The 24269-nt window shown below is 43.8% G+C and overlaps 1 protein-coding gene across 3 annotated transcripts; it reads left to right on the top strand.

Moving 5' to 3' along the window:
* The first annotated feature begins 5336 nt into the window (after nucleotides 1-5336).
* Nucleotides 5337-23851, top strand: RABEPK (Rab9 effector protein with kelch motifs). Of its 3 annotated transcripts, XM_060154365.1 has the most exons (8): nucleotides 5337-5404; nucleotides 6624-6688; nucleotides 9464-9621; nucleotides 13653-13805; nucleotides 17963-18124; nucleotides 20732-20881; nucleotides 23103-23252; nucleotides 23540-23851. In XM_060154365.1, the coding sequence occupies exons 2-8, from the start codon at nucleotides 6636-6638 to the stop codon at nucleotides 23830-23832; spliced, it is 1119 nt and encodes a 372-aa protein (XP_060010348.1). In that variant the 5' UTR covers nucleotides 5337-5404; nucleotides 6624-6635; the 3' UTR covers nucleotides 23833-23851. The 3 variants fall into 3 exon arrangements, with proteins under 3 accessions (XP_060010348.1, XP_060010350.1, XP_060010349.1); XM_060154367.1 differs by lacking the exon at nucleotides 13653-13805; XM_060154366.1 differs by lacking the exons at nucleotides 5337-5404; nucleotides 9464-9621 and having other exon boundaries at nucleotides 6624-6692; nucleotides 13577-13805.
* Nucleotides 23852-24269: the final 418 nt, after the last annotated feature.

The raw sequence follows: 24269 nt of genomic DNA, 5'->3' as shown, positions 1-24269 counted from the left end.
CGTCTACGCAGCGGCGTAAAGCTTGACCCGATTTTCCCCGCTGCTTCGGCACGCCCCACGCTCTCTCCCGCAGAACACAGGCTGCAGGCCCCCGGAGCTCCCTGGGTCCAGGGAGCTGAAACTGCTGAGACCCGTAGTTGTTTACCATGGGGTGTGCTGGGATTTGTAGTTTTCTGTAGTGGCCAGCTACTCTTCTTTTCCTCCCCTTCCCTTCCTTTAGACTTTCACCTCTGCGGACCCAGCGAGGCTTTTCCGATGCAAAATGGCAAAGTAGGTGACACTAGCCATTCCCTGTTTCTCACTCCGACCCTTGTAAGCATTCTCTCACCAGAATATCTTCACTTAAAAATTGGGTAAGCCTGGGGACTTACCTGGCGGTCCAGTGGTTAAGACTATGCGCTTCCACTGCAGGGGGCACGGGTTCCTCCCTGGTCAGGGAACTAAGATCCCGCATGCTGCACGGTAGGGCCAAAAAAAAAAAGTTGAGTAGGCCTGGCCGTATAGTAACCTGTTTGCACCTTTCCAAGGCCTTAATAGAAACCTTGCCTAAACCCTTGGCAGAGATGTCAGGCTACCAACTTTACAGCCTGGAAAGAAAGGAAACAAATATTAAAGCTCTTCTTAGGCCAGGCACTATAGAAATGTTGTTTTTCTGTCTAATCCTTATAATGATTGATAGCAAAGGAAGGCTCAGAGAGGTTGAGTAACTTGCCCAGATCTCACAGGGTATAGGCAGGGGAGCCAAGACTGGAATAGGTCTGGGTGGCTTAAGTCTACTTCAGTGCGTGTCCTATAAGGGCAGAGAGTTTTTTTGTTGTACTAAGAACAGGACCTGGTACTTAGTACACTTTCAACATTCCTTCACTCAACAGCTATTAATTGAACACTTAACTATATGCCAGGTACAGTTGTAGGTGCTTAGGGTATTCTGCAAACAAAATAGAAGAAGATCCCTATCCTCAACCTGTAGCTATATTCCAGTAAAGGAGACAGAACATAAACCATTAAACAATAATATAGTAAATAACTGCAGAGTATATGAGAAAGTGATGGGCTTCCCTGGTGGAACAGTGGTTAAGAATCCGCTTGCCATGGGCTTCCCTGGTGGCACAGTGTTTGAGAGTCCGCCTGCCGATGCAGGGGATACGGGTTCGTGCCCCAGTCCGGGAAGATCCCACATGCTGCGGAGCGGCTGGGCCCGTGAGCCATGGCCGCTGAGCCTACGTGTCCGAAGCCTGTGCTCCGCAACGGGAGAGGCCACAACAGTGAGAGGCCCGCATGCCGCAAAAACAAACAAACAAAACAAAACAAAAAAGAATCCGCCTGCCAATGCAGGGGACACGGGTTCGAGCCCTGGTCTGGGAAGATTCCACATGCTGCGGAGCAACTAAGTCCGTGCGCCATAATACTGAACCTGTGCTCTAGAGCCTGCGAGCCACAACTACTGAGCCCACGTGCCACAACTACTGAAGCCCACACGCCTAGAGCCTGTGCTCCGCAACAAGAGAAGCCACTGCAATGAGAAGCCCGTGCACCACAACGAAGAGTAGCCCCCACTCGCCACAGCTAGAGAAAGCCTGCACACAGCAGAGAAGACCCAATGCAGCCAAAAATAAATAAATAAATTTAAAAAAAAGAAAGTGGTAAGTGCTAGGGGGAAAAAAAAACAGAGCAAGGGAGATTTAGTGATGCATGTTTAGGAATCAACAAGGAGGTGGGGGAGTTAGCCACGCAGTTACTTGAGACAAATTATAGAGAGGAGCTGATACAGAGACCCTAAGATAAAAGCATGTCTAGAATCTTTGGGAAATGGCAAGATTAGTGTGGTTGGATCAAGGTGAGAGGAGTAGGAGAGGAGATGAGAGAAAAGAACACTGATTTTTACTTTCGATGTAATGGGGAATTATTGCCGAGTCTTGAGCAGAGAAGTAACATGATGTAACTCCTTTTAAAAGGGTTGCTCTGGCTGCTATGTAAGACTGTAGGAGGCAATGATTGCAGCTGAAAGACCGGTTAGGAGACGGTTATATAGTCCAATAGTAGCAGGTGCTCAATAAATATTTGTTGTTCAAGTGACCCTGGACTGGATCCTCTGGCCCTAAAGTGTATTTTGACAACATGTGGTGAAACTTTATTGAGGTCTCTGGGTGATGTTCTTTGTATTATAACTGTTCTGTAAGTATGAAATCGTTTCAAAGTAAAATTAATTTTTAACAGTCTGTTGCAGAATGGTGCCCACAAGCATAGATTTCTTCATTTATTCAACAAATACCTATGATGTGAATGAGACAGATATGATCCCTGCCCTACGGCACTTACAATCTGATAACAAACATGTAAATAAGGAAAGAATTAATTACAAAGTATGATTAATGGCAAAAAAGGGGAAAAAAGGGAAAGAAGGAGTGCTGTAAGAAAAATGGGGTAGAATAGGCCTACTTTAGCTTGGCAACATAGTGGAGGTAAAGTGTGCAGACTTTAGCACCAAATGGCTAGAGTTCAAGCCCAGGCTCTACTACTCCCTGTGTGACTTTGGCAAAGTTATGTATCCTTTCTGTGCTCCAGTTTTCTCAGTTCCAATGTGGCGATAATAACAGTGCTTGCCTCATATGGAGATGATGAGAATACTTACCTTCTAGGCTTGTACTGAGGTTAAATAGAGTTAATATATGGAAAGGGTTTAAAACAATGTCGTGTACAGTGAGTGCATTGTGTTAGCTCTGAATATTGGGTGGGCAAAAAAGGCCTTTTTGAAGAGGTAAGATTTAAGACTTTAGGGGGAAAAAAAAGTATAGGGATAATATGCTTAGAGTTTTTTGGAGGAAAAAAAACCCCAAATGAGGGAAAGATGCTACTGTTGTTTGATTTTTTTTTTTTTTACAATCCTCTGAAAAACTGACAATTCATTTTTCATCTTTGAACCTCAGTAATTGGGAATTAATCCTATTCAAATATCGTCTCAGAATTGGGAAGGGAGACAAATAGGGAGATGGATATGAACGTTCTTTACAAACAATAAAGTGCTTGAAAGGAAGGTGTCACCAGCATCATTGCTTCCCTTGCTGATAAGTCAGTGAACAGGTAGGTAATGAAGACAATCCCCTTCCTGTGAAAATAGGGGGCAGTCCTCACATTACCAAACTGTCTGGCAGTAAGAAGGTCCCTCCTGCAGACCCACCTCATTCAGTGAACCTCACTCTTGACATTCCCAGTTGGGTGAGTTCTTAGAAAAGATGATAGACACATTGGGTGGTGTGTTACAGAGACAGTGTACAGAGCTTGCTGACTGGAATATGTTCTTAGTCTTCCTTGCACGAAACAGGAGACCTGGGTTCCTGTTCTCCCATTTATGTGGGTTAGTCATTTTAACTTCTCTGGGCCTCAATTTCCAATTTAAAAATAGATCTCCAAAGTTCTTTCCAGCACTTCCTGAAAAGTGATTTCTAGTCTAAAAGCATAGATCCCACAATGAAAATTAGTTGCTATTTTGCCCACAAACCTCTTCCAATTTTTCTTGTTTATGTGCAACTCCAGCATGGCACCTTGAAATGGATTTAGCCTAAAGACACAGGGGGTGAGAGGGCATTCTGCATCTGTGAGCAGGAATCTCCATCTGGATGCACATGGACATATGGCAGAGCCAACCTGGCCTTAGTTTTCTTTCCTGAAAGAGAGCAGGAAACTCCTCTTTGGCAAACAGTCAGTGGAGATTTTTCCATTAACATGGGAACTCACAAAGATTCCAGGTCTTTGGAATAGGATATGTGAACAATAAAAAGAGCTACAGACTGCAAATTCCATCTTGTCGATAAATTTTTGTTATGGTTTCAAGTAGCGAAAAGATTTACCAAGTTCACCTTTCAGCTGTACTATCAAATCCTCTCAACTGCTCCCTCTCTGAGGTAGGTAATTACTATTCCCATTCTAGAGATGAAGAACCTAGAGCTCAGAGAGGGTGAACTTGCCAAAGGTCAAGGTAGATGGTTAGTGCGGGACCCTGGATGTGAACCCAAGTATGTCTGTCTGCTTCCCACTCTGCTACCATAGCTCTGTGCAGCAGGCGCTCCTGTGATTTCCTTCCTTAGCTGTTTCCTCCAACTCCTAGGATGGAACAACTCAGCCCTCCTGATTGTGGGGTTCTCTGAAACATAGACATAGGTGAGCCAGCTCTCCATTTTCAGGAAAGCCACAGGGAACCTATGGTTATGAAGGAGACCACAGTAATGTAGATGAATACATCTCACTCACGACTGGTGTCTAGAGTTCATTTACACCTAGGAATAGCATTACATTTTACATACAACCAGCTCTGCGCCAGTAACTGGGCACTAAGCAGTTTATATACATTAGCTCATGTATTCCCCACCATAACCTTGTGACCGAAGTCTTATTAGCTCCATTTTACAGACCGGTGACACTGGGGCCCAGAGAAAAGTATCTTCCGCAAAAATAGATATTTCCTTGATGAACTTTTTATTCCTTGCACTTTTTACAAGCGTACCTAGTTATTTGTTTTTCTGTTTAATCTCTCTCTAATTTGTAAACTCCAGGAGGCCAGGGGCCAGGTTTGCCTGGTTCGGCATAGTGCCTGCTATAGTTACAAACGCGAATTATGGAGTAAGTCAGCTCTTTAGGGCGCCAAAGCTTGAACTGGCCTAAAGACTGCACAGGGGGACTTCCCTGGTGGTCCAGTGGTGAAGAATCCACCATACAATGCAGGGGACGCAGGTTTGATCCCGGGTCAGGGAACTAAGATGCCACATGCCGCGGGGCAGCTAAGCCTGTGCGCCACAACTACTGAGCCCGCGTGCCACAAACTACAGAGCCCATGCACCCTGGAGCCTGCGCACCACAACTAGTGAGAAAAACCCCGCAGGCCACAACTAGAGAGAAGCCCACGGGCCACAACTAAGATCCTCCGTGCCACAACTAAGACCCGACACATACCCAAATAAATTAATTTTTTAAAAAAAAGACTACGTAGGGAAATTTCACACCTAGGAAAGCACGCTCAACTCTCCCTTTCAGAAACCATTCTAACAACCGCTGGAACTGAAAATATCCTAGCTCCTTTAAAATAGCCCAAGGGATTTGGGTCACCTAACTGGATGCCCAACCCCTGGCATTTCGCTTGTAAGTCGTCTCCAAGTAGCTCTGGCTTACTTACTCAGGCCCCAGGACGACCCGGCCAGTTTAGTTCTGGAGAAATACACAGCTAGGTCGAACCCAGGCCGCTAGGACCCCTCCCGGCTCCCTTCCAAGGGCGCGCCCTGGGGACCCGGCCCTGGGAGTGGAGAGCGGTTGGCCGGGGCGCTCTTCCGGGGTCTGAAGGAGGGGCGAAGATCCAAGAACCGCCCCTATTGGGGCGGAGCCACGGCCCCAAGACTGGCGTAAGCCGCTGCAGGTAATGCCGTCCGGAGGTGGGGGGGCTCTGGGACCCCGGTGTGAAGTGTTCCCGGGCGGGGTGGGGCGGGGGTGCCTCATCCTTTAAGGGAGTGGAGTTGGGCTGGGTGGAAAGCGCTCGGGAGACCTCCTCTGGCTCCGGCCTAGCCACACTGACGGAAAGGAATCGGCCTGTTCTCTCCTGACCCTGTCTCCTATCCCCTAGCGCTGCCAAGCGGGGATGGGACTGGGGGATGGACCTGGCAGGGGCGACTGCTGGAAGTCCCGGTCCAGGTGAAGTTAACCCCACTGAGCTTTAGGCTTTGGGGACAGCAGTTAGTGACTTAGGCTGAAGATTGGATTTATCCATTCACCTCCCAGAAACCTCATCCATTTTCTTTCTTCATTCACTCATCCCTCACTTCTGCTCTATGCCGGGCCTCTTGGTTGGTTCTCTGAATGAATCCGAGAGGCCCAGCTCGCTTGGAATTTAGTCTAGTGGAATTTATTCTAGAATCTAGAGAGTTTTAAATAGATGATTACATTCAGGGTGATCCCTGCAATGACGATAGCTTAATAGATACCTTCAGGTAGAGAATAAAGTAACTTGAGGATGTAAGTGGAAAGCAACAAATCAGGGAAGGTTTCACTAAGGAGGGGACATTTGAACTGGGCTTTGGAGGTTGACTAGGAGTTTTCTAGTTGACCAGAAGGGAAGGGACATTTCAGGTAAGGGAAGCAGCACAGGATGCAAGTTATGAAAGGACCTGGCATTTTAGGGGAACAAATATAGTAAGAACAGTTCAATATAGCAACAAATTGTGGTGAGTTCCTGAAAAGAAGGTTGAGACCACAAGGCTTTGAATGTCATGCTGAGGCCAGGATTTATCCTAGAGTTCAGTATTTCTTGGCCTTTTAAAATGTTTTCTTTTGATAAACATAAATACCTTATGACCTCTGAAAATTATTTTGATATATACCCCTTCCTATGAAAACCACGGACACAGAAAACTTTAGGCAAAAAACAAAAAAACTCTGTAATGGGATTACGAAAGTTGTGTCATAGTTGCCTCCCAAATATAAGTTTATATCAAAAGGTTGGTAATGCTTATTCAAATTAATCAGGCCCTAGAAATTGGTACATCAACAGGAAAATTTTTAAAGAGGCAAGTAACCTGATTTGCTGTGTTTTTTAGGTAGAAGATAATTGTAAATGTCTAAAAAGTACCTTTCTTTCTTAGGCATAGGACACCATGAAGCAGCTGCCAGTCTTGGAGCCTGGAGACAAGCCCAGGAAAGCAACATGGTCTGTAAGGAAGGATTCAAACAAAGAAACACATGAGTTTTTTTTTCATTTATAAGTACTTTACTAACATATTTGATCCTCTTTGAAAAAGGGTAGAGTTGAAACTGTCTGCGGTTTCTGGTAATTAGACTCAAACTGTCTGAGAAGGTCTTCAGAGGAAAGGTAGTGGGGCAATAATTATCACAGAGCAGATGTTGATTTTATTAAAATCCATTTGCCAGGAAGAGTAGGGCACTGACCATCTGGCATCCTCAGCTCCAACACTGTGTCTTCCCCCAAGCTCTAACTCATTTGTAAGACTTTCAGGGAATTGGATTTGGATTAAACTGGCTTCACTATTTCTTGAGCGCTTGTTCAACCAACCCTTCGTTCAGCAACTAACACTGGCCTGACAGGGCCAGCCGCTGTGTAGGTGCTGCAGGTACAAAGGTGAATAGTCTCAGTGTAGTGGGGGAACAGTGACCGGTGCTGAAGCAGGACGCACAGAGGGCTGTAGAGAGGAGGCAATGCTTCTGCAGGACCTTGGAGGAGAGCCCCTGATCTGGCTTCCATGCGTCCACTCTTGCTCTCTACACATCATAAATCTGATCATGGCATTCCCTGGTTTAAAACCTTTTGTGCCTCTCCATTGGTCTTAGGATAAAAACCAGAGTCCTTAAAATGGCCCACTGGGCCCTGCGTGATCTGTCCCTGCCTGTCTTTCCAACCTCAAGTCCCGTTACTCAACCTTTGTTCTCTTTCTCTTCCTTTAATGTGGCTTGCACTGTCCCACTCAGGAACTGTATGTGCTGGTCCCTCTACCTGGATCATCCTTTCCCCCCATCTTTTGTCCCTCTCTTTGCCCAGCTAACTTCTACTCATACTTCAGATCTCAGTTCAAATGGGGCTCCTTCAGGAAGACTTCTTTGACCACCTCTGTCCCCACCTACCTCTCCTTACAGGGTAGGGTCCCCCTGTGATATGTTCTCATACTATATATCCTGTATATATCCTGTACTCCTTTATAACACAACTGAAATGAAATGGATATTTGGAAATTATCTGTTTAGTGTTTTTCTTCCCAACTAGTCTGTCAGGGCTGTAAAGGCAGGGACTTCTTTTGTCTTATTCACCATGTAGCTGGATGGCTGTGTGCTCTTGAATAAGTCATTTAACCTTTCTAAGCCACAGGTCCTCAGTTGTAAACCTCAGATGATGATAATAGTACTGTCCCCAGAGGGGTTTTGTGCAAGTTAAGTGAATCCAGGGTTGTGGCGAAGTTAGCAGCATGCATGGTATGTGGTTAGTAGTCATTCAGGTGACAATGTGGAATGTGTGAATCTGGACATCAGAAGAGAGATCTGGAAAAGAAATAGAGATTTGAAAGTCACTGATGAACATGTACGGTAGATGGGTGGTAATTGAAGCCATCAGTACATATAAAATTGATCAGGCAAGCAAACCTAGACTGAGAAGAGAACTCATGAGGATTGGGAGAAAGCTGGAGGGAAAGGAGTCAGAGAAGGAAACAGAAAGTGCAGCCAGACAGGTGGATAGAGAACCAAATGGAATGGGTGTGGGGAAGCCAGGTCAGGAGAAAGGTATGAGAAGGAGGGAAGAGCCGAGAGTACCAAATGTTGGAGAGGACAGATAAGACTGGGCCTGAAAAACAGCTGCAGAGCTTTCTTTTCCAACCAGAAAGCTTGAAGAAGTGTGCTTTCTCAGTCAGCATTCAGAATAACTTTACAGAACAGAATGAATGGATCCTGTATTTGATTTTTCAAAGTCCTAGTTTTGTCTTCCATCAGGTCGAGCTTTATGAGTAATCTGGAAAAGCTCTTAAGAAGCAGTGAATGGGGCTTCCCTGGTGGCGCAGTGGTTAAGAATCCGCCTGCCAATGCAGGGGACATGGGTTTGAGCCCTCGTCCAGGAAGATCCCACATGCCGTGGAGCAACTAAGCCCGTGCGCCACAACTACTGAGCCTGCGCTCCAGAGCCCACAAGCCACAACTCCTGAAGCCCGGGCTCCTAGAGCCCGTGCTCTGCAACAAGAGAAGCCACTGCAACGAATAGTAGCCCCCGCTCACTGCAACCAGAGAAAGCCCGCGCACAGTAACAAAGACCCAGTGCAGCCAAAAATAAATAAATTAAATTAAAAAAAAAAAAGAATCAGTGAATGATGGAGAATATTACATGGCAGAGGGAAGCATCACTGGCTAGTGGCAAGAGCTTTGGGGCTGTTCTCATGTGATTACACATAAAGCTCTAGCCATGATTAACTGAGTCCTTCCTGCCATGTTACAAGATTGCATCTCATTCTTCACGGGTGAGAACTGTTGCTGTCTTCATTTTACAAATGAGGAAACTAAGGTTAAGAAAGGTAAAGTGACTTCCAAAAGAGCACACATCAAGAAAGCACTTGAACTGGGACTTGAACTAGGTCTGTCTGAATTTGCAAATCATGTTCATAACTACCATCCTGTGCCAGGACACACACTGGACATTTCTGGGTATCAGTTTCCCCCTCTACCAAATGGGGACAGTTACTAGCCCAGGGCATCTCCACTAAGTTAATGTGAGATGAAAGTAGTGACAAAATTGAAAAGTCAAAGGTTATGTGCAAAGGGAAGGTACTGTTCATTAATTAGGAAAATGCTGCTTTGCTGGACATGATCTAAAATGACTGTGTATTTATAAGACCCTTCATTCTGGTGACTGTTCCATGAGGAATGCAAAGAATATACTGCTGCATTTATTCTCTGCTCAGGCCTCCTGAATATACCCTCCCTTTGGCAGGTACACCTTGACCCCGGTTGGAGACAGCCCCTGTGCTCGAGTTGGCCATAGCTGCTCATATTTACCCCCTGTTGGTGATGCCGAGAGAGGGAAGGTCTTCATTGTTGGGGGAGCAGATCCAAACAGGAGCTTCTCAGATGTGCACACCATAGATCTGGGTAAGACCAACAGCTGTGGGGAATTCCCTGGCGGTCCAGTGGTTGGGACTCTGCACTTCTACTGCAGTTTGATCCCTGGTCGAGGAACTGGAATCCTGCATGCCACTCAGCGTGGCCAGAAAAAAAAAAAGACCAGCAGCTGCGGAGCACATACCCTATATGGCCAGAGAGCAGGACTTTGTGCTGCCGGCCATGACCATTCCTAAGACTATCAGTTCAGACCAGACAGTAGGGTTTTTCTCTGAGAAAATGAATGTCACTGAGAGGTCCCTAAGGTCTCAACAGACTCCAGGAATATATCCACCCAACCAAGACCTCCTTGATTTGGGGGAAAGAGCCCATATGGAGCCCTGGATAACCAGCCATTCATTCATCAACTATTTCTCTGGGAGGCATTGATGCCTCCACCTCTTCTATCCACGTAGCCAATTAATCACCAAATCCTAAATATCTTTTATTTTCATCCATGTCTGTCCATTTGCACTGCTACTACTGTAGTCGAAGCATCATTATCTTTCAGCTAGACTGTTACAACAGCCTCCTCACTGGTCTGCCTGCTTCCAAGTTTACCTCATGTACACTGCATTTTCCATACTTAGCTGAGTATTTTCTAAAATATAAATCTGATCATGTCACTCCCCAATTTCAGGCTATCCCCAACTTCATTTCTTAGCTCCCCCAAACCCACACTTGCTCCACTGAATATCCTTCAGTTCCTTGAACTCTTTTGGTCTCCAACCCTTTGCATATACAGTAAATGTCCTACATAAGAATGAGTTATTTTCCAAGAGCTCACTCGTAAGTCCAGTTTGTTCTTTTTTTTCCTTAATTTATTATTTTTGGCTGAGTTGGGTTTTTTCATTGCTGCGCGTGGGCTGCACGTGGGCTTTCTCTAGTTGCGGCAAGCAGGGGCTGCTCTTCATTGCAGTGCACGGGCTTCTCACTGCGGTGGCTTCTCTTGTTGTGGAGTGCGGGCTCTAGGTGCACGGGCTTCAGCAGTTGTGGCTCGTGGACTCTAGAGCGCAGGCTCAGTAGTTGTGGTGCACGGGTTCAGTTGCTCCACGGCATGTGAGATCCTCCTGGACCAGGGCTCGAACCCATGTCCCCTGAATTGGCAGGCGGATTCCTAACCACTCCGCCACCAGGGAAGCCAATCCAATTTGTTCTTAAGTCCAACAAAGTTAGCCTAGGTACCCAACTTTTACAGATAACGCCAGACATGTGAACAAACTTATGTGATTTGGACATGCGAATGCACGTTTACATCTTTGAAAGTTTGCAGCTCAAAGGTTCGTATGTAGGGAACTTACCGTATTGTTCCCTCTGCTTGGAAGGCTCTTCCTTTTCCTTATCATCTGGCTACTATTCATCTGTCAGATCCCAGTTAAATGACACTTTCATCAGGAACCTTGCCCTGATACATCTGCCACTAGTTTAGGACTAGTTTAGGCACTGCCACTGTAAAGGAGAGACTCTTCTGTTTTCCTTCTCTATTCCCATGCCTCCTCTCAACACTAGTCTTCCGTACTTCCCTTCTGACTGACAGATGTGTGGGGATTTTCCCCCACACCAAATAATTCTGCAACACCAGCTGGACGTCCTACAACTCAGTTCAGTTCTGCCTGGAATTAGCATCCTATTCCACAGATGAAGGGCTCAGTCCACGAGACTCTCCCTGCTCCCCTTCAGATGCCAATCACAAGTCCACCTGTGCTTCTGACCGACCAACTATAAATGGAAGGTTCCCATGTCACCCGCCTCAGGTTCCATTAATTTGCTAGAGAGGCTCACAGAGTTCAGGAAAATAGCCAGATAGAAGAGATGCATAGGGCAAAGTATGTGGGAAGAGGCATTTCGTGCCCTGTCCAGGTGCCCCACCTTTGCAATACCTCCATGGGTTCACCAGCCTGGAAGCTCTTGCAACCCCTCCTTTTTTTATGGAGGGATAATTGAGTAAGTTATGACCATTGGTGACTCTCTCCTCTCCCCAGAGTTGGGGGTAGGGGGCATTGTCTGGGGCTGAAAAGTTCTAACCCCGTAATGTCATGGTTAGTTCCCCTGGCAACCAGCTCCCATCCTTAGGGGCTTTCCAAAAGTCACCTCATTAACATAAACTCAGGTGTGGTTGACTGGGGATTTGTTATCAATAATAAAAGACACCTTTATCAGTCTTATCACTTAGGTCGTCACAGGGATTTTCAGAGCTCTGTGCCTGGAACAGATGAAGACCAAATATGTATTTCTTAATGTAAATCACAATGACACAACCACTCTCTGTGTTTCCATAGTATCCTGTACTTTCCCATCTTTATCCCCCTTCACAGCCCTTTTCACATGTGATTGTTTGTTGTCTGTCTTTTATATTGCTTCTCATTGTATCCCCAGCCATTACCACAGGGCCTGGCACAGAGTAGGTGCTTTATAAGTATTTGGATGAATGAATGAGTGACTACTATGTACCACACAATGGCAAAAGAAAATTGGTGTTTTGTTACATGTTTTGTTAGGTCTGTGTGTAATGTTGCTGTCTACTGTTGTGTGTTTTTTTTTTTTAATTTATTTATTTTATTTTATTTATTTTTGGGTGCGTGGGGTCTTCGTTGCTGCGCGTGGGCTTTCTCTAGTTGTGGTGAGCGGGGGCTACTCTTCGTTGCGGTGCATGGGCTTCTCATTGCGGTGGCTTCTCTTGTTGCGGAGCATGGGCTCCAGGTGCGCAGGCTCAATAGTTGTGGCTGGCGGGCTCTAGAGCGCAGGCTCAGTAGTTGTGGCCCACGGGCTTAGTTGCTCCGTGGCATGTGGGATCTTCCCAGACCAGGGCTCGAACCCGTGTCCCCTGCATTGGCAGGCGGATTCTTAACCACTGCGCCACCAGGGATGCCCCTGTGTATTGTTTTGATCTCAGTTGTTTACTAACCAAGTGTGCAGGAGAGTCTACATGTAAAACTTGAAGTGGTTTGGCCTCTCTTGATAATCTTGGAAGATCTGACATCCGTATGCCTGTATGTCTACATGGTGACAGTTTTTTGCAACTGAGCTGCCACCTATCAGTGGGGCTCTCATTCTCCAATTTCCTCCAATCCTCTGTAGGCATTTGAATTTCTATACCCTGCACTAAGAAATCAAAGGTAAATTAAATCTCTTTCAGCTCTCAAGAAGCTTGCTGTCTAGTACAGTTACAATTCTTTCGTGACCTATTACTAGCTTTGTGACTCTGGCTAAACCACTTAAACCCTCTGGACTTCAGTGTCCCATAAAACAGGGATAATAACTTGCTTCACTTGGCACTTGTAATGATGTAACAAGATAATGCCTGTAAAGGTCATATGTAAGTGGTTTACTAATTAAAATAACTAATAAGTCAGGTATTAAGTCTGTGAAATTGTTTTAGCCAGAAGTCATTTACTTGCAGGTAATAGAAACTCTCTTAAACCAGCAAAAAAAAAAAAGAAAGAATGAGAATCCAAAGGTAGAAGATTTGGCCTAGCCTCAGGAGAGAGTGGAAGCAAGAATTAGAAAGCTGTCAAAAACCATCTACTTCCTCCCTCACTCTCTTTGGAGAGATCTGCTTCTTTATGTAGATGTTTCATTCTTCTCTTCCCCATACTTTGGCTTTCTCTCCTTCGCCACACATGGTAGAAGATGGCCACCCAAACCCAGAAATCTGTTTGAATTCCAAATTCTTGGGAGAGAGGATCTGATTGGCCCATTTTGGGTCCAGTGACTACCTTTGACCCTATCAGTTAAGGCTAGAAAGTCAAGGTATAGTACAACCAAGTCTCCTGGGATCTATCCCTGGGGTTGGGAGAGTGGGGACAGTTCCCATAGAAGAGTGTTTATGGATGAGTCAGACGCCCCCCCACCAAGTGTCTGATATAAAAATTTTTGGAGGTTGACCACATTCCCTTTAAGTGATCTGATGGTTGTTCACTTATGCTTTTGACCCTTTTCTCCTCAGTACCCTCCCCCACGTTTGTCAACCAGTATAAGCCATTGGCAGCCCCAATCTAGGAACCGGGTGAAATGTTTTCTAGGAACACACCAGTGGGATTTAACCATCTCGGAGGGCCTCTTGCCCCGGTACGAGCATGCCAGCTTTGTTCCCTCCTGCACACCTCACAGCATCTGGGTGTTTGGAGGTGCCGACCAGTCAGGTAATCGAAATTGCCTACAAGTTCTGAATCCTGGTAAGTAGCCAAAGGTTATTTATTTACCAAAATGGATAAATAAATCCAATTCCAGTACCTGTACCAAAGCGCATTTGGATTGTACTGACTAATCCGCTTAACTTTGCTGACCTCATAGAAAATAGAAATTTTAACTTCTGGCAGAATCTGAAAAGAATAGAGTTACATTTTGTTTTCCTTGTAACGTGTACAAATTATCCATTTCTTAAAAGCCAAAGCTGGATGAGGCTTCAGAGAAAAGCTATGCCAAGTGGGCAACCCAGGTCCCACAAGGGGAAGTGACTTTCGTAAAGTCACCAGGGAGCCAGGGACTGGGGCAGGCTAGAACCCAAATCACCTACATCGGAGGTCTCAAATGGGGGCGATGGTGCCCCCCAGGGGACAGTTGGCTATGTCACACCTCGGGGCAGGGAATCAAGTGGGTAGAGGCCAGAGTCGCTGCCATACATCCTGTAATGCACAGGAAGGCCCCTCACAATAAAGAATTATATGGTCTAAAATGTCAGTAGTGCCAAAGTTAAGAAACCCTGATCTAGATCCTCCTAGTATGTTTCTTTTAGTCAGAAAGTGCAAAGCTCCTGACAAGTCTCACTGGCAGTTTTATCATAGAGGAAGCAGTTTGGGGACATCACTACTGCGAGGATGTTGCTGAACCACCCATGGGAGGTGGACCTGATTTTTTGTCAGTTAAACACATTTTTTGTTGTTGTTTTTCTCTTTATAAATATAGTTTGTATTCATTGTAAAATATTTGAAAATGTAAATAAGTGGACAAAAGCCATCCACGATCCTGTGACCTAAGGCTATTAATAACAGTTCGGTGTACTTCCTTTCTGTCTTTTCTCTGCATTTTTATAAACCTGAGATCATCCTGTTTCACCACTACGCTCTTGTATCTTTTTAATTTCATAATTAGCACAGAAATAATTCCCTATTAATAAGGCTTTGTTGAAATCATTTTTAATGGCTGAATCACACTTTTTAAAGATTTTTTTAAATTTATTTAATTTATTTTTGGCTGCATTGGGTCTTAGTTGCGGCACATGGGATCTTTCGTTGTGGCGCATGGGCTTCTCTCTAGTTGTGGCGTGTGGGTTTTCTCTCTCTAGTTGTGGCGCGCGGGCTCCAGGGCGCATGGGCTCTGTAGTTTGCGGCATGCGGACTCTCTAGTTGAGGCGCGAGGGCTTAGTTGCCCCGTGGCATGTGGGATCTTAGTTCCCTGACCAGGGATCGAACCCGCATCCCCTGCTTTGTAAGGTGGATTCTTTACCACTGTACCACCAGGGAAGTCCCTCAATTTTTATGACAATACCATAATTCCCCGGTTGTTTTTTTTTTTTTAACATATAGGTTGTCTTCAGATTTTTATCATTATAAATAACAAAGCATTGAACATCTTTGTTCAGAAATCATTGACTGTATTTCAGATTATTGCCTTAGGTAGGGGCTTCCCTGGTGGCTCAGTGGTTAAGAATCTGCCTGCCAATGCAAGGTACACGGGTTCGAGCCCTGGTCCGGGAAGATGCCACGGAGCAACTAAGCCCGTGTGCCACAACTACTGAGCCTGCGCTCTAGAGCTTGCGAGCCACAACTACTGGGCCCACTCACTACAACTACTGAAGCCCGTGCACCTAGAACCCCTGCTCTGCAACAAGAGAAGCCACCTCAACGAGAAGCCTGCGCACCGCAACGAAGAGTAGCCCCCGCTCGCTGCAAGTAGAGAAAGCCCACACGCAGCAACAAAGACCCAAAACAGCCAAAAATAAGTAAATAAAAAGAAAAAAAAAGTTCTTCCATGTTTTTAAAAAAAAAGAATTATTGTCTTAGAGCTCATGCCCAGAAATAAAAGAACTGGATAAAACACTGGACTTTAAGGATTTTAGTACATGCTATCAAATTGCTCTCCAGAAAGATTTTTTTTAAACTTTTTTTCTTTTTGGCTGCACTGCATGGCTCGCGGGATCTCAGTTCCCCAACCAGGGATTGAACGCAAGCCACGGCGATGAAAGCCCAGAATCCTAACCACTAGACCACCAGGGAATTCCCTATCCAGAAAGATTTTTTTCAACTTATCCTCTCTCCAACTGTGTTTAATTGTTCTTGTTTCACTCCTGACCAGTATCGAATTTATCATTTTTAAGCACTGCTAATTTGATAGGCAAAAACCTCCTTGTATCTAATTGTTTAAATATGCATTTTGTTAATTACTAGGAATCTGGACATTTTTCACGTAACAGTCAACTCTTGCCCAGTTCCCTCTATCGATAACAGATTTATTTTTACAACAGCTGGTCTTTGTCATTTTGGGATAGTAACAGTTCCTACCTTGTTAAGTTTGGCAAGAATTTAAATTAACTCAAATCTGGCACATACTTAATGCTCAGTAATTGTTGTTGTGGTTGATGTAGCTATGGTTCGACAGATGGAAATCAGTTCTAGATTGGATGGAGATCAGTTCCTTTGATTTTCAATGATGGCATCTATTTAAATAAAATAGTGAGAATTTGGAAAGCTTTTGTCAAAGGAATTGATTTTCCACCAGATCCTTTTTCTCTCCTAGAAAGTATAGTTTGACACCATGCCCAAGAAATATGAAAGATGTAGGGGAATCATTAGTTGCTTTTGTTACTAAGGCGAGTCCCTCAGCTGGCTTAGGACTCCTTTCGTATTATTTGTGCTAACATTTGGCTTGGTAGCCACACCAGGATCCCAGGATCTTCTGAACTTGGAGGTTGTGCCCCTTCTAACTCCCCCTAAAATCCAAAAACTACCCAAGACCTGTAGCTATAGAGACAATTACATTATGCTTTGTTTTGGGGTTTGTTTGTTTTTTTGTCCATGCAGCTTGCAGGTCTTAGTACCCCAATCAAGGATCGAACCCGTGCCCCCTGCAGTGGAAGTGTGGAATCTTAACCACTGGACCACCAGGGAAGTCCCCATTATGTTTTGGATATAGGCTGAGACTTGTTTGGTCTCCAGGTTCATGTTTTGAGTCCTACACATATTACACATGCTTCGTGCGCCACTTTGTATTACTGAATGAAGACCTTTACAAAAGGCACAGAATTTCCCAGTCAAGAAATAATTCCTGGGAATTCCCTGGCACTTTCACTGCCGTGGGGTCAGGTTCAATCCCTGATTGAGGAACTAACATCCCACAAGCCATGTGGCACAGGAGGGAAGGAAGAAGGGAGGGAGGAAGAATTCCTGGTGTGTTGTAGTGGAATAAGTATGGGAGTTTTGACAGATCTGTGTTCAGAGCCCTGCTCTCCTACTCACTAACACTGTGACCTGGGAGAAAGGATTTAGACTTTCTGAGCTTCAGTTCCCTCATCTGCAAAGTGGAGATACTTTCCGTCCGCCTCCCAGGGTTGACTGAGGATGTTGGGGATGGCAGAGTGCTCAGGGCAATGATTCCGCACAAGGGAGGTGCTCAGTTACTGCTTGTGTTTCTATAAAATTCATGCTTCATTCTGGAAAGAAATAAGCTTCTGTCCACCTACCCACGTGGTGAAATTTTATTCTCAAGTCAGAAGAGTGGAAAATACATAGATCTTGGTGGTGTTGAAACAGAATTTGAATCCCAACTCAGCCATTTACTAGCCATGTAACCTTAAATGAGTGACTTAATCTGTCTATGCTTCAATTCCTTATCTGTAAAATGAGGAAACTAGTATTTATTTAGTACTTACTGTGTAGTAGGGACAATTACTGCTACTACTGAAACTGTAATAATATTGTCTACTTTCTTTTAATGGCCACATATCCTGAGAAACTTGGCACATTTAGTTTCTTGCATCTAGTGGGAATGAATTTTAGCAGCTGTTGGGCTCCTCTGAATGGGCACAGGGCAGGGTAGTCAGTCATCAAAGGGGAAGAGGGTTCAGAGAGGATGTTTGAAGGCCTCCAAAAACAAACTGGCCTCATTCTTAATTGTACTTGTGGCTTTTCAATCTTGGGAATTTGGGTCTATCTGGGCAAACTCTAAGTGTTGCCCCCTACCCCTCCTTGAATTTGGTGGCATGAGATCCCCGCCTAGACCTACACTGTCTGCCTTAAGGATTGGGGTTTGCAAAGTGACCTTGCCCAGCCCCAGAGTTGATGTCAGAGGCCCCTCAGCCTGGATGTTTTAGATACCTACCTTCTCTGTGGACCAGAAACGAGGACTTGGACTATGCCAAAGGTGACCAGCCCACCACCATCCCCAAGAACATTCCACACGTCATCGGCAACCATCGGAAACCAGCTGTATGTCTTTGGGGGCGGAGAGAGAGGCGCCCAGCCCGTGCAGGATGTGAAGCTGCATGTGTTTGATGCAAGTATGGACTCGGGGGAACCCTGGGGCTGCCACTTACCTGGTTGGGGTTACCCCGGCCTGCAGCTTACCCGATGTAGGAAGCAGAGGTTAGAATATGACAACCTGGCTGTGTGTCTCACTTCTAGACTTCTGCAGTATATCTCTTAGCTGATATCTTCTACCCATAGCAAAATTTGCATTTAAAAAGGAATAATTTGATCAATTAAAAAAATTTAAACAGTATAGTTTATAAAACAAAAAAGTAAAATGTTGCCCCTTACACCTTTCCTTCCTACTCCCCAGACAGAGGTAAACACTGTTAGCCATTCCTAATGTCTACCTCCAGATTTTTCTGTGCAATTATAAATCATATGCACATGTGTTTATGAACATCTATGAATTTTCTATGGATTTTGAAATTATATGAAAACTTTAAAACACACACATAGAATTATTAAATTATAAATGTTGGTCTGCCTCTTACTTTTGCAGGTCTAAGGGTAGATCTTAGTACTAGTCAAAAGTATAAACTTTGAAGCCATAGGACAGGAACTCAAGACCAGATCTGACATCTAGTTTCTGTATTACTTAAGACTAATTTCTTAATCTCTCTAGTGTGTAAAATAGAGATAGTAATAGTGCCTACCACAAAGAGTTGGAAAGATTAAATGAGATAATGTGATACAGTGCATAGCACAGTGCCTGACACATAGGAAGCACCTAATAAATAATCACTGTATTATCATTATTATTCCTTCATTTAATCACACATCATGGATCTTTCCTAAGTCAGAAATTTCCTTGCAAAGCATATCTTTCTGTGGGAATCCCTATTCATTCAGTCATTTTCCCATTGACTGACATTTTGCTGACAGTGTTAGAGTGAATATATACATTAATTTCTGTACATGTTACAACATTTAGTATGAACTAGATGCTAGGAAGTGGAATTACGTAGGGTCAAAATGGTATGAACATTTAAAATTGTGAGACCTCTTGCCAAATTTTTGTCTAAGTAGTATTTATTTACATTTCTTCCTCTTACTAGTGGGCATTTATGAATACTTTACAAATATTCATAGCACAAATATTCATGTCACAAATAGCATGTGACAAAAATAATTTTCATGTGTGTTTTTGCAGCCTTTTTTGAGAAAAGGCAATAAGCAAAATTTCAAACTTAAAAAGTTTAAGAATTAAGACATGTCACAGTATGACTTTATCCAGAAAGAATGAACTGTGTGATTCTTTTAAAGCGGTTTTAAATTTTTTAATAATATTGGTTTTGAATATATAAAACTGTAAGAGAAAAAAATATATATGTATATAAAATACTGTCACCCCAAAATTGTTAACATTTCAGTACAACTTTGATGTACTTTGGTGTACACCCCAAAATTGTTAACATTTCAGTACAACTATGGTGGTTTTTTTTTTTAAATAGCAGAGATAATTCTAGGTGTACTATTTGTATCCTGTATTTTTCACTTAAGCATTTCCCCTGTAATCACAAAGTTCTTTCAATGTTTTTAATGAATACATAGTATTCTATCATGACTGTAGCAATAACTCACCCATTCACCTGTTGATGGCCTTAGGCTATTTCCAATTCTTCTCTATTACAAACAATGCTGTGGTAAACATATTTATGCATAAACTTTTTCTGATTATTTCAAATTGTATTCTTTGGGACTCTAGGGGCTCCTTGAACAACCTTCAGGCATGTCACAAATGGTAATTCAGAGATAAGTTGTTTGGCAGGCTTTTGTCTCAGATAATTTTTGTAGCACTCCTTTAAGACTTATCTGGTATGTTGAAATGATTAATTTTCCTGAATTCTGTATATGTACAATTTTGAAGATATGAAGGGTTTTCAACACGTAAAATACATCTGCACTATTTGGATCATACCCATATTAATAACTCTCATGTATTGAGTACTTTCTCTGTGCCTGTGCTTTCCGTATATTATCTCATTTAATCCACGCTTCAACCCTGAGAGGTAGGTATTATCAGGTAATTTCTCCTCATTTTACAACTACAGAAATTGAAGCTTATAGAAGTAACTGGTGCAAGGCCACATAGTTATTCAATGAAATAACCTGGTTTTAACTCCAAATCCCATGCTCTAACCATTATCCTATACAACCACTTCAGGAGGCCCTGCTAACTTTAAAAGTAGTCTATTTTTTTCTCCACCCTTCCAGCAAATCAATTAAGAATATTGTCTTAAAAAAGAGAAAACCCAAAAAAAAAAAAAAAGAGAAAACTCTGAAGGCCTGTCCCAGAAGAAGTAGATTCATTCTTTTTAATCTGTGGCAGTTCTAGGTTGAAGAAACTTAAGGGAGGTCTTTTTTTAATTCAAAGCAAGAAGTGGTTCCTTATTGCCCAGTAGAAGGGGCGGGCATATTAGGCAGTGAATTCTCCAGCCCTGGATGTGTACCAGTAGAGGCTGTAAAGGCTGTGGATGGAGGGAGGCCTGGGTTGGGTTGGCAAGTTGCAGTGAATGACCCCCCAGGTCCCTTTCTGCTTGGAGCATCTCTGCTTACTGGGAGGTGAGGCTTGGTATATTTCTCGGGTTCTTGCTTCATAGCTTTGTCATCTAACGTCACTGAATTTATTTTTCTAGATACCCTGACCTGGTCACAACCAGAGACACTTGGAAAACCTCCATCCCCCCGGCATGGTCATGTGATGGTGGCAGCAGGGACAAAGCTCTTCATCCATGGAGGCTTGGCAGAGGACAGCTTCTATGATGATCTCCATTGCATTGATATCAGTAAGTAGGGTGGAGGGCATGGGGGCTTGTCTGCTTAAGATTGAATAAAATAGCTTTGATTGACTAGAGCCTTGCTCTTGACCAGCCAGCAGAATCTTCACTAGATTCTGTGAAATGTGGCCTGAATAATAATAAGAAATAATAATAACAATAAAAGCAGGTATTTCTGTTTGCCATGTACCTACCCATTCATTATTTCTTATCCTTCCAACAACCCTGCTCTTTCATTAAAATTCATTATGCTTTGTGTTTCCCGACTGGATTTCTTTCAAGCAGTACCCATTAACCCCATGGATAACTTCTAGAGTGTGTCTGGAGGTGGACAACCAGAACTGTCACGCTAAATTGTTAAGAACACTGAGAAAAGGAAAGTTAGTGATAATATGAGAATTGTCTTTAAGTCTGAAGGGCTGATGTGCCCTAGAGAGCCTGGACTCTTTCTGGATCATTCTTGCAGACTATGAGCTCCTTTAGGGCAGAGACTTTGTCTCTTTTTTTCCGCCAGTGTATTTCCAGCATTGAGCACGGTGTCTGGCAGGTCTTGAGTGATGAGTGCATATCTGTTAAGAGTGGACAGATAGGGACTTCCCTGGTGGTCCAGTGGTTAAGACTCCGTGCTTCCACTGCAGGGGGCATGGGTTCGATCCCTGGTTGGGGAACTAAGATCCTGTATGCCGCACAGTGCAGCCAAAAAATTTAAAATATTTTTTTAAAAAGGTGGACAGATGAACAAATGAATATGCTCTGCGTTGCTCCAGACGACAGGAATTGGAATTATGGGCAGAATGCATGAGAACTGCTGTGCAATGTATCGGGCTACCTTGCCAAACAATAGGTTCTCTGGTTTGGTGACATCTGAGGCCAGCTGATACTGGCTGGGATTCCTGCATTGCCTAGGATATTTGGCTGGACTGGGTGATTCTCCCTTCCAACTCTGAGTTGCTGGACCCCTGCCTTGAACTGACAGATGGAAAATATCTTCACAGAAGCATTCCTTGCAAGAAGTCAAACAGAGTTTTAATGCTTATTTTATTTTTTCTTAAAAAATTTTTATTTTAATTTAGCTTTTTGGCTGCCTTGAGTTTTAGTTGAGGCACACAGGATCTTCATTGCAGCATGTGGGATCTTTCGTTGCAGTGCACGGGCTTCTCTCTAGTTGTGGCGTGTGGGTTTTCTCTTCTCTAGTTGTGATGCACGGGCTCCAGAGAGCGTGGGCTCTTGTAGTTTGTGGCACGGGGGTTCTCTAGTTGAGGCGTGCGAGCTCAGTAGTTGCAGCGCATGGGCTTTGTTGCCTCACAGCATGTGAGATCTTAGTTCCCTGACTAGGGATCAAACCTGCGTCCCCTGCATTGGAAGGTGGATTCTTTACCACTGGACCACAAGGGAAGTCCCTTAATGCTTATTTTAAAAAAGAAAGTCCTTTTCTCTTATGCAAGGAACTACTTCCTAACTATTTTTCCTCCTTTCCAGCCCAGGTAGTTCTCTAAAACCTAAAATCCAGCGATATCCTGCCTCATTTAAATTCTTGTCTGAAAAGTTGCAACTACCTGCAGAAATAGGTTGGAAATAGGTGCTGAGGCAGCACATTACAGCATAGAGAACACAGGTTTTGGAGTCAGACCTGAGTACAATTCTAGCTCTGCCACCTGCTAGCTGTGGGATCTCCAAGTCTCTTTCCCTCTCTAATCCTATTTCTTCATCTTTAAGAAGAAAGAAGGTAGGCAGAAGTAATAGCAATTGCATACCGCTATTAAGAGAATGAAGTAAGCAAGATACTTAAAGTGTCTAGCCAGTACTCACAAAGTTGCTTTTTAAGGAACTGTATTTCAAACATGCACGTGTGTGCACATACAGGCATGCTTGCACACACAAAACACACACACACACACACACACACACACACAGTTGGAACCTGGTGATGGTCACCAAAGACTGGATCACATTCCTCAGTGTGCTCCAAAGACCACCCACATCAGAATCACCTGGGATGCTTGTTAAACTTATGGATTACTGAGCCCCTCCCTCCCTCCCTGGACTAGCCAAACAGAATTTCAGCTCCCCCAGTGATTTTTGTGCACACCAAACCTTGCTATAGGATCTCTCAGAGCTCTCAGTGAATGAAGTTCAGTGATTGGTTTGCAAACTGCAGGAGTCTGACAGGTTAAGTTGGCAACCACAGTCTAGGCCATGTTGTACCTAAACACTTTCTATCTCTTGGCAGGTGACATGAAGTGGCAGAAGCTAAGTCCCACGGGGGCAGCTCCCACAGGCTGTGCTGCCCACTCAGCGGTGGCTGTAGGAAAGCGCCTGTATATCTTTGGAGGGATGACTCCCACTGGAGCCCTGAGCACAATGTACCAGTATCACATAGGTGAGCAGGTGTTGTTCACTGTGAGTCTTTAAGCAAATGTGACCATTCTTTGATAAGTATCACAATGCTTTTTGGTCTTTCATTTTGGTCCCTCCACATCTAAATCCGAAAGAATGACAACCAAACTTTTAGGGAATGACATCATCAAAGCAGTAACAGTGCCATTAGGGGTTTTTCCCTTTTATTTCCTGTTTCTGTTAGGGCTCAGGTGATACAGCACATCACAGAGCATTTCTGGAAATTTCTTAACACAGACCCTTTTCTTTTTTTTTTTTTTTCCAAAATAGAAAAGCAGCATTGGACCTTGCTTAAATTTGATACTTTTCTACCCCCTGGACGATTGGACCATTCCATGTGTATCATTCCATGGCCAGTGACATGTACTTCTGAGAAAGAAGATTCAAATTCTGCCACTCTAAACTGTGCTGCTGAGAAAGGGGATTCCACTGAGAAAGGAGTAACCCAAGGTGGTGACTCTCACGAAGAAGGTCAGACTGACACACTACTCTGTTTTGTGTTTGGTGGGATGAATACAGAAGGGGAAATCTATAATGATTGTATTGTGACTGTAGTTGATTAATAAAACCACATTTTTACTACTTTTAGATGTCAATTACTTTCAGAAAAGTTAAATGAAACCTTAGTTGTTTCATACCTCCAAAATCTTCTGCACTATATATCCCTCTGGCTTTTACCTACTTTGGTAGGTAAAGAGATGAACTGGATAGCCCAGGGCAAAAACCTCTATCATATAAAGAGTTTTACCAGCAATACAACCCAGGTAACTAATAGATTGGCTGATTGTTAAGAATACTAATCACAAAAATGTTGCAGAAATCCTAATTGCTAGATACAACAAAAGCTGTAGAAATTAGGGAGTGGACATTCACAAGCTGAAGTGTTTTTAATATTCATGAGCTGCTCCTCAGAAAGAAGTGCAGACTGTTGGCTCTTGGTATTGAGAGCCACTGGCCCTTATCTGTCCCCACTATGCCCTATCCCACTGCACATAGCACT

Source organism: Lagenorhynchus albirostris, chromosome 7 (genome assembly GCF_949774975.1).
Source record: "Lagenorhynchus albirostris chromosome 7, mLagAlb1.1, whole genome shotgun sequence".
NCBI lineage: Eukaryota > Metazoa > Chordata > Mammalia > Artiodactyla > Delphinidae > Lagenorhynchus > Lagenorhynchus albirostris.
Note: the sequence above shows the minus strand (reverse complement) of the source record. Positions and strands in the feature narration are given on the sequence as shown.

Excerpts from the sequence above, each read along its gene's own strand:
- RABEPK (XM_060154365.1), top strand. The coding sequence starts at position 6,636 with ATGAAGCAGCTGCCAGTCTTGGAGCCTGGAGACAAGCCCAGGAAAGCA. Across the intron at positions 9,622-13,652 it reads TGTGCACACCATAGATCTGG|GAACACACCAGTGGGATTTA; the intron begins GTAAGACCAACA and ends AATGTTTTCTAG. Across the intron at positions 23,253-23,539 it reads AATGTACCAGTATCACATAG|AAAAGCAGCATTGGACCTTG; the intron begins GTGAGCAGGTGT and ends TTTCCAAAATAG.